A 9985-nucleotide genomic window follows, 5' to 3' on the forward strand; every position below is an offset into this window, starting at 1 on the left:
TGGTATAGCCGTAAACGGATTTTTTTTTTCTCCTGTGTTTGGTAGCTCCTGACCTTCCTGAGACCACAACCTTTTACTTTATTCGGAAACCCAGCAAGTTAGCTGCAAAATGTGAACCATATCATGACCACTGTAATGTGAAAATCTGTAATTAATTAATCTATACTAAGATAATGTTAATTGTTAGAGAAACCACATCACACACATGCACACATTCTTGTACCAGCTTGTGCTTTTAGGGAAGGTTTAGGAGAGAGCCTGAACCCATAACTATTTACTCAATATAATTACTTATTTTTTTAGATTTATTACTACCATAATGTGAAATGCAGACGTGAGATGTTTGACAAGGATGTAGTAATGCTTCAGGTAATGAATTAAAAGCATTGAACTTAAAGGTTGTGGGGAATCTTTGCTTCTTGTTATTTCCATAGAATTCAGTCACCTGTGATCACACCCAAATCTACAACTCCAGCCTAGCCCTGTCTCCTAGGCTCCAAGCTCATATGGCTAACAGCCTTCAGATCATTTCCATCTATATTTCCTAGAGACACTTCAGATTAAACGTGTTCAGAATAACTCCTCATGTTTCCTCCATGCCTTCTTCCTGTCTTCACTTCCCTACCTTGGTGAATTGTTCCACAGTCTACCTAGTTGCTAAAGTCATATACCTGAAAGCCATCCTTTCTTCATTGTCTTCTGGTTCTTTAACTAATGTACTAATGTTAAACCTCTTAGTTTAAACCCCTTAAACTAATTTTCAAGGACTGCGATACTTAACTACATTGAAGTTCCCTGAATTTGCCATATTCTCATACATCTTAAACTCTACATATTGATTTCTTTTCTCCCTAAGTTACCCACCCCTTCTTTTTCCATTTACCTAGCTAACTTATTTTCCTGTTTGTGTTTACTTTAGCATTACTTCCTCCAGGAAGCCTTCCCTGACACACTAAAACTTGGCTACATGTCCCTTTTGTGAGGACCCTAGCATGGTATTTAACCCTGCCATAGCACTCACAACCCTGGATTGTGATTACTGTTTACTCTTCAGCATCCTACCCCCACCCCACCAAACCATGGCAGTTGTATCTTGTTTCTTTTTTTGTCCCTTTTGCCTTGCATAGTGCTTGTCACATAGTAGTTGTTCTCTGTTACTGCTGAATGGATTTAGTCATTATAGAAAAATAAAGGTGGCTGGGCACAGAGGCTCACAGCTGTAATCCCAGCCTTTTGGGAGGCTGAGGCATGTGGATCACCTGAGGTCAGGAGTTTGAGTCCAGCCTGGTCAACAATGGCGAAACCCTGTCTCTACTAAAATTAGAAAAATTAGCCTGGCGTGGTGTCATGCGCCTGTAGTCCCAGCTACTTGGGAGGCCAAGGCAGGAGAATCACTTAAACTTGGGAGGCGGAGGTTGCAATGAGCTGAGATCACTCCACTGGACTCCAACCTGGGCGACAGAGTGAGACTCCGTCTCAAAAAATAAATAAATAAAAATAAAGTCAAGAAATGTATATTTCAAAAAAATATTAGTTCAGAACAAAATCTAAGTTGATTTATAATTTATACAAATGGAATTAAAAGAGAATTGAAACTAATATTTAAAAGCTGTCACTTCAGTCAGTATAATGCTTACCAGAAAAAAATAGGTTAGGAGATCTTGATAATAGTTTAATATGATCTATATTTTTAAAATACTAGAAGGTTAATTAATATACCACATTTCCGAGTCCAAACAGTGATCAGAGAACCCCAAAATAAAATTTTGGCACTGAATTCATAGGAATACAAGTATTTCAAAGTATTAGAAGGAAAGAGAACTCATAGTTCGTGTTACTGTGCTGGGTGGGCTTAGGTTTGGGGCTTGTTTGTTGGTATTTTGTTTTACCAATTTAGATGCCTTTCCATACTTGTCTGCTACCACAAGTAGGGATTGAGGTTAAATAGGTTTTCATCTTTTACTGGGATTGGTGAACGTTTTAGGATTGGTAAACTGCTTTCTCTTGTGCAAGCCAAATTATCTCTCACTAATTGTTTCAATAGTGGCCCCTTTGACCTTCCTTTTTTCCTTTACCTCAAACATTAAAAAAAAAAAAAAGACAGGTGTCTCCATGATGGATCCAAATCATTTCCTGATGATCATGCTCAGCCGCTTTGAACTTTATCAGATTTTCAGTACTCCAGACTATGGAAAAAGATTTAGTTCTGAGATTACCCATAAGGTAAGAACATGTTTTATGAAACCACAACACATTGCTAAAGAAGCATCTTTCCTTCCTTTTGGATATGTTAATCCTCTTGAGATTATACAATATGCCTATTATTATCTCTGAACTTTATCTTCCCTCACTTGTTATAGGATGTTGTTCAGCAGAACAATACTCTAATAGAAGAAATGCTATACCTCATTATAATGCTTGTTGGTAAGTTTAAATTGTTTGAGGCACTTAATAAATTACACTGACGTTTATAGTAGCAAATAGTTTGGAATTTCTGGTCTGTGTTTCCCTTGTTTTGAGAGGATACTCAGTCTTAGGGGAAGAGAATTGGAATATTTCTCTTTTTCTCCCCTCTGGTTACTGTAATATTGAGAGTAACAGCACTGTGGTGCTTTGGAAGAAGGAGAAAATACAACTACTGAAGCAGAATAAACTGGAAGACTCTGTATTTTGTGAGGAGGTGGTGGGGGGAGTGGGTGACAGGAGAATTTAGCAAGCAAGGAATAGGATATTTAAGATCTGTTTACTCTTGATTTATATCTTAACTATGTTTCTCTCCATGGGTTTGTGGTACAAAAGTATCTTCTTGACTTCAGATACAATAATTCCAAGCTACCTTTAGATCTATGGCTAATAGATGTGGATTTCTTTCCTTATTACCTATATCTTCAGTCCTTTACTATTGTTTTAGACCCCCTGTAGTCCATACAGCAGAGAATCCTGGCTACTGTCAGGAGATGACACCAATGAAGAAGGTCTCTGAAGTTGATATTTTATTTGCCACTAGATAGTAGGGGAAAGGAAGGCTCTCCCTCCTTGCTGCCACAAGGAGAATGGGGTAAATGTAGTTTCCTTGACCACATTTAATCCCTTCCCACGTTTCTGATCCCATTCTTTCAAAACAGCAGCAAGAGCTCTCTCCACTGCCTAAAGCCTGCCCTCACATGTTGGGTCTGAGATGCAGAAGCATGGTCAGGAGCTGCTCTCTCCCTGGCTTATTGCCAGAACAGTCATTACTTTCCCATTGCTCAGGCAGACTTAGAGAAATATAACATGCTGCATGAATTATAAGTATATATCACGAAAATATTGTGATTATGTTAAATGTATGTATATATACTTTTTCATTTTTGACAGGAGAGAGATTTAGTCCTGGAGTTGGACAGGTAAATGCTACAGATGAAATCAAGCGAGAGATTATCCATCAGTTGAGTATCAAGCCTATGGCTCATAGTGAATTGGTAAAGTCTTTACCTGAAGATGTAAGTACCTACATTTCTAAAAAAAAAAAAAAAATGTAGAAACTTTTCCCTATCAGTCTAGTATCTATAGATTTACTTCTGTATACCTTTCTCACAATTGTAAAATCTATTGTCATGGGATGTGTATAATTCCAGTCACTCTTATTATAAATAATTAGGAAAAGAGAATAGGAGTAGAAAACAGAATAGTAATAGAATCTTTTACAATAAAGCCTTGAAGAAGATAAGGGCACTAAACAAAAAGTAAGCGCAAACCTTGGCACTAAGGTTTGTACTCCACAGAAAGAGGTCATTATAGGGTCTTTAGTACAGAGTTGCTATGGGTATGGATAATGCTTTGTAACCTAGTATATTGAGGAAGGGAGTCAGAAGTGCCTACTCACCTATGTTGAGTAGAATAAATAATGTTTTCCTAAGCTTTTTCCTTCTTGGCCTCCAGAGAGTCTTCTTAATGACGAGCCCTTGTTTCATTTTAGTGAATGTAAAATAATAGTGAAAAGGACATTCATAGGTTAAATTGCAACTATTTTTCCTTCCAGGGGTGATAAGTTCCCCAGCAACCTATATTTCAGCCATGGGGCTTTTCAGAAACTCAACCCTTGTAATTGAGAAGGGACTTTATTTTCATTGAGGCTTTTCAAAATGTTTGCCCTAATATGAAACATAGATCAAAACTTTCAACCTTAATTAACATTTATTTTTCTGAGATTTCAACCTGTCTTTGTTGCATAGTAATACTTTTAAACTTTGTATTATAAATACTTCAAACATCTATAGAGATTAAAAAATGTAGTATAACAAACCCATCACCGGCTTCAACAGAGGCCAGTCTGGTTTCATCCATACCCCAACCACTAATCTCTGTGCCCCCTGTATTATTTCCTAGAAAATACTGTATTTACCATTTCATCTATAAATAGGACTATATGTATCTAAAACAGTGATTCTCAACTGAGGACAATTTTGCCCCCCAGGGGACATCTGTGAATATCACTACTCAGGGCAGGGTGTGGGGTGCTACTGATATCTAGTGGGTAGAGGCCAGGGATACTGCTAAACATCCTACAATACCCAGGACAACCCCCCACAACATATCTGATCTGAATGTCAGTAGTGCTAAGGTCGAAAAACTCTGATCTAGAAAATGAGGACTCTTAAAAAAAAAACCCTATCTTTATGTTATCACACTTTTAAAAACTATATATATATATGTATCTCTCTAAATATATATAGAGAGAGAGATAGACAGAGTCTGGCCCGGTCGCCCAAGCTGGAGTACAATGGCATGATCTTGGCTTACTATAACCTCTGCCTCCCGCGTTCAAGTGATTCTCATGCCTCAGCCTCCCAAGTAGCTGGGATTACAGGCACACGCCACCATGCCCGGCTAATTTTTATATTTTTAGTAGAGATGGGGGTTCTCTGTGTTGTCCAGGCTGGTCTCAAACTCCTGGCCTCAAGTGATCCGCCCACCTCAGCCTCCCAAAGTGCTGGGATTACAGGTATGAGCCACCATTCCTGGCCGAATGATGAATAACTCCTTAATGTCACTAAATATCTAGTCAAGATAAAAATTACTTGTACTGCTTTAATGCAGGAAGTGAATCCCAAGTTGTTCAATTGGGAAGCAGTTATAATTTAGCCTAAACTTTAAGGAACAATAAAATTTCAAAAAGCATTTTTAAAGTGGTTTAAGATTGTCGGCTGGGCACAATGGCTCACGCCTGTAATCCCAGCACTTTAGGAGACCAAGGTGGGCAGATCACGAAGTCAGGAGTTGAAGACCAGCCTGGCCAACATAGTGGAACCCCATCTCTACTAAAAAAAAAAAAAAAAATTAGCCAGGTGTGGTGGCGGGCGCCTGTAATCCCAGCTATTTGGTAGGCTGAGGCAGGAGAATTGCTTGGACCTGGAAGGTGGAGGTTTCAGTGAGCCAAGATCACACCATTGCACTCCAGCCTGGGTAACAATGCGAGACTCCGTCTCAAAAAAATAAAAAATAAAGTGATTGTAACTGTATTTCCCAAACATTTTAAAGAATTATTTATTCACAGAATTCCTATTAATATCTTATCGTGAATGAGATATGATTTGGGAAGTGCTGTTGTACTGAAAGTAGACAAGAAATTAGTGCAACTATTTTATAAAATACCAGAAGTATTTTACATAAATTTTTTAAATGTTTTATATACTTTGTGTTTTCATTTAATTCCTTTAGAAAGCTCTTACCTTGATTCTGTATGGTAGTGACTTTTTAAAAATCATAAAGTTTTATCTATCTTATGTATTTTAAAATAATATATCAGTTTGAATAAACATCAGCTTACCAAGTAAGTGTGTCTGGTTTTGTATTATTGTATCTGCTATGGAATCCTCATCTGTAAAAATGGAGATAAGGTGTATCTATCTTAGGTTGTTATGAGGGTCAATGAGATAAAACACAATGCTCAGAGTGCTAGTAGTTATTATTAACATGAAACACACTTGTGTCCTGTACCTTTAGGAGAACAAGGAGACTGGCATGGAGAGTGTAATCGAAGCAGTTGCCCATTTCAAGTGAGTTTACTTCCTATTATTTCACATTCTGTTTTACTTTTCCAGTACATTCATTTTTCTTAGAGTGTTTTCTTTGATGCAACTGAGAATGAAGTTGCAGCTTTCAGAGATTGACAGACATTTTCAAATTATAGTTCTGAATTAGATTTCTCACTGACATTTCACTTTTCTGATCTCACCCTGTACTCAGCAACATAAAGTGACATTGTGAGGGTTTTTGTCACATTCAGAATAGATGTTCATAGCTGATGGTTTCAAATAGTAAAAATTAACCTCAGCAGTGAGCTAAGTAAATGCATTGTAATTTCTTAAAACTGCTTTCTTTGTTTCCATTTGAATGTGCCACCTAAATTGTGGGATAGCCTCTCAATGCCGCCTTCTCCAGTGTCCACAGTCTTCCCCAGTCAATAAACTGGGGAATTTATTGCTTGGACCTGGAATTTAATAAATTTATAAGCATTTAGTAAATGCTTATTAAAGATATTGACGCAGTTTCTTAAGCCTGTTTTTTCTTTGCTTCCTACCCCAATGACAATGTATTCATTATTTTTAACCCATTATAAATTTTTGAAGATAATGTCTTTATTTTTTGTTGGTCATAAAGACAATACTTGCTTTTAGAAAAAATATGGAAAAATACAAAGAAAAAATATTACCTGTAATCCAACCCCTCAGATGATTTCTATTATGTTTAGATGTGTATCTTTCTAAATATCTTATATTTATAACAAAAAATGGGCTCATTTTGTATTTACTATTCTATAACCTTTTTTAAAATTAAATAATAGAATGTTTCCATGTATTTGTGTCCTTAGTGGCGGGGGAGGGGGGGGGTTGTTATTTTTATTGGGTTTTTTTAGTTTTTATGTAATATACTTTGTCAGTACATATAGGCATACTTCATCCTTTTTCACTTCAGCCTGGGTGACAAAGCGAGACTCAAGTGCAGTGGCACAGTGTTGGCTCACTGCAACCTCTGCCTCCTAGGTCCAAGCAATTCTCCTGCCTCAGCCTCCCAAGTAGCTGGGATTACAGGTGCCCGCCACCACACCTGGCTAATTTTTGTATTTTTAGTAGAAATGGGGTTTCGCCATGTTGACCAGGCTGGTCTCAAACTCCTGACTTCAGATGATCCAGCTCGCCTCGGCCTCCCAAAGTGCTGAGATTACTGGCATGAGCTATGGCGCCAGGCCCTTTTTCACTTCCTTGTAGTCATGTACTGTAATGTATCTGACCTCTTCCCTATAAGTATAATACATAACTTCCAGATTTTCTCTTATAAACAAATATTGAACATCCTTGTACATACAGCATTAACAAGTGTATCTTTGACTATGAAAGTGTTTCTTTGAGCATTAGCTAGATCAAAATGAAAGCTTGTATTACATTTTGATACATACCTCGTAATTCCCTTCCCAAAAAAGTCATCAGTTTACACTCTGACTAGCCGTGTATAAAGAGTGCCTTGCAACTTTGTCAACACTTTAATATGAGCAGTCTTTTAGTACCTTATTTTAATTTGCATTACTCTAATAACAGTGAAGTTGAGCATCTTTTCGTGTGTTTATTGGCTGTTTGTTTTTTCATACTTTAATGCATTTTTCTTTATGGTTGTTTGTCCCTATCTCATTGTTCCAAAAGTATTATATATTAGAAATATCAATTGTTATTTAATACATCACAGTACTTTCTTCCAGTCTGTCCCTTGTTTTTTAACTTTGTTTTTTAACTTTCTGTTTTTAAAACTCTGTCTCAGTTGGCTTCTGGGTTTTATAATTTGCTTAGGAAAGTTCCCTAAACCCCAATAGTGTACTTGCTTTTTTCCACTTAATAAAACTTAACACAGAGGTCTTTACATGTGAAAATAGAGAAATTATCATCACTGTTAATGGTGTTCAGTTGTTTGGAGATGTTGTAATTTGTTACTTATTTCCCGTTAATAGACTTTTTAATTGTTGCCACTGCAGTGTCCATCACGTTCACTTGTCTAGTTAGGATAAATTCCAAGTGGGCATGCTAAATAAAACAGATGCATGTAGAACTTGGATTTAGATTGCCAAATCAACCCACTGAAAATAGTTGTAGCTTAACACCCACCAGCAGTATATGAGAGCTCTGCTTTCTTGTTCTAATATCCAAGACTATCTCATAAATTAGTGTATGGCTTTGGTAATAATATTCTAAGGTCCTTTCTTTCATAGGAAACCTGGATTAACAGGACGAGGCATGTATGAACTGAAACCAGAATGTGCCAAAGAGTTCAACTTGTATTTCTATCACTTTTCAAGGGCAGAACAGTCCAAGGTAATTGGGAAAATTAAAAATGTAGCAGGGAAGGGTTGCATTGTTTTTCTTAAGAGATGGGATTTCGCCATGTTGCCCAGGCTAGAGTTTAGTGGCTATTCACAATGCCATTATAGAGCGTTGCAACCTCAAACTCCTGGGCTCAAGCAATCCTCCCACCTCAGCCTCCTGAGTAGATGAGATTAGAGGCATGCACCACTGTATCTGGCTTGGATGTTTTTTCCTAAACAACTTTTTACTGCTTTTGCAGATTGAAAAATGATACACTTTTATTGTAGGGAATTTGGAAAATATAAAATATAAAGAAGAAAGTAAAAGTTACTTAAAATACCCCCACCTAACATTTTGGAGTTTCCCCCTAGCGTTTTGTGCATATATATATAAGATCTATATAATACATACCTATACATATATGGGTACAGTTTTTTAAAACAAATTTTCAACCTGTATTATAATCAGTTAATCCACTTTATGCACATTTCAGAATTGGTATTATTTAACACTTTCTCACAGAGATTCGTGGAGCTTTCCGATCATTCCTAGGTAATTAAATTTTGCCTTTTTGGTGAGGCATGTTATCCCAGCACTTTGGGAGGCTGAGGCGGGCAGATTGCTTGAGCTCAGGAGTTCAAGATCAGCCTGGCCAACATGGTGAAACCCCACGTCTACTAAACATACAAAAATTCCCAGGCATGGTGTCATGCACCTCTCGTCCCAGCTACTCAGGAGGCTGAGATAGGAGGATCACTTGAGCCCAGGAGGTCAAGGCTGCAGTGAGCTATGATTGCACCACTGCATTCCAGCATGGGCGATGGGAGTGAGACCCTATCTCAAAAAAAAAAAAAAAAAAAAAAAAATCTGCCTTTTAGCAATCTTCTCTTAAAATGGTTTTTCAATAAACAGCATTGAACAAAACTTAAACATAAAGCTTTTATTAAGTTTTTGATGAAGTCATAGAGTTCAAGCTTAAATAAGTTTTTTTGGTTTGGGGTTGTACATGTTTCCCTTCTAATTTGAAGTAATAGAGAACTCGTTTGGAGATTCTTTTAGTTGAAGAAAAATTAACCTTGATGTATCAGTTTGGGGGAGGACTAGAACATTAAGGATAGATATCTTTTTTTTTTTTTTTTTTTTTTTTTGAGATAGGGTCTCACTCTGTTACCCAGGCTGGAGTGCAGACCTCAGCTCACTCCACTACAGCCCCTGCCTCCCAGGTTCAAGCAATTATCCTGCCCCAGCCTCCCGAGTAGCTAGGATTACAGGTGTGTGCCACCATGCCCAGCTAATTTTTGTATTTTTAGTAGAGATGGGGATTCTCCATGTTGGCCAGGCTGCTCTCGAACTCCTGACTTCAGGTGATTCACCTGTCTTGGCCTCCCAAAGTGCTGGGATTACAGGTGTGAGCTGCCACACCCCGGCCTCTGTTGTGTTATTTTCTGATTTTAGATGTTCATCCTTGGCCAGACACAGTGGCTCACACCTGTAATCCCAGCACTTAGGGAGGCCGAGATGGGTGGATCACATGAGGTCAAGAGTTCAAGACCAGCCTGGCCAACATGACAAAACCCTGTCTCTACTAAAAATACAAAAATTAGCTGGGCATGGTGACGGGTACCTGTAAATCCCAGCTTCTATGGAGGCTG

General features: G+C 37.8%; 1 protein-coding gene across 1 annotated transcript in view; it reads left to right on the forward strand.

Moving 5' to 3' along the window:
- Positions 1-9985, forward strand: part of UBR2 (ubiquitin protein ligase E3 component n-recognin 2) — a 127179-nt gene that overhangs the window by 78900 nt on the left and 38294 nt on the right. The window contains exons 17-22 of the mRNA XM_032140517.2: positions 304-369; positions 2101-2223; positions 2361-2424; positions 3358-3482; positions 5986-6038; positions 8240-8342. Coding sequence (XP_031996408.1) covers positions 304-369; positions 2101-2223; positions 2361-2424; positions 3358-3482; positions 5986-6038; positions 8240-8342 — 534 coding nt within the window. The remainder of the gene's footprint in view (positions 1-303; positions 370-2100; positions 2224-2360; positions 2425-3357; positions 3483-5985; positions 6039-8239; positions 8343-9985) is intronic.

Source organism: Hylobates moloch, unplaced genomic scaffold (assembly GCF_009828535.3).
Source record: "Hylobates moloch isolate HMO894 unplaced genomic scaffold, HMol_V3 SCAFFOLD_20, whole genome shotgun sequence".
Lineage (NCBI taxonomy): Eukaryota > Metazoa > Chordata > Mammalia > Primates > Hylobatidae > Hylobates > Hylobates moloch.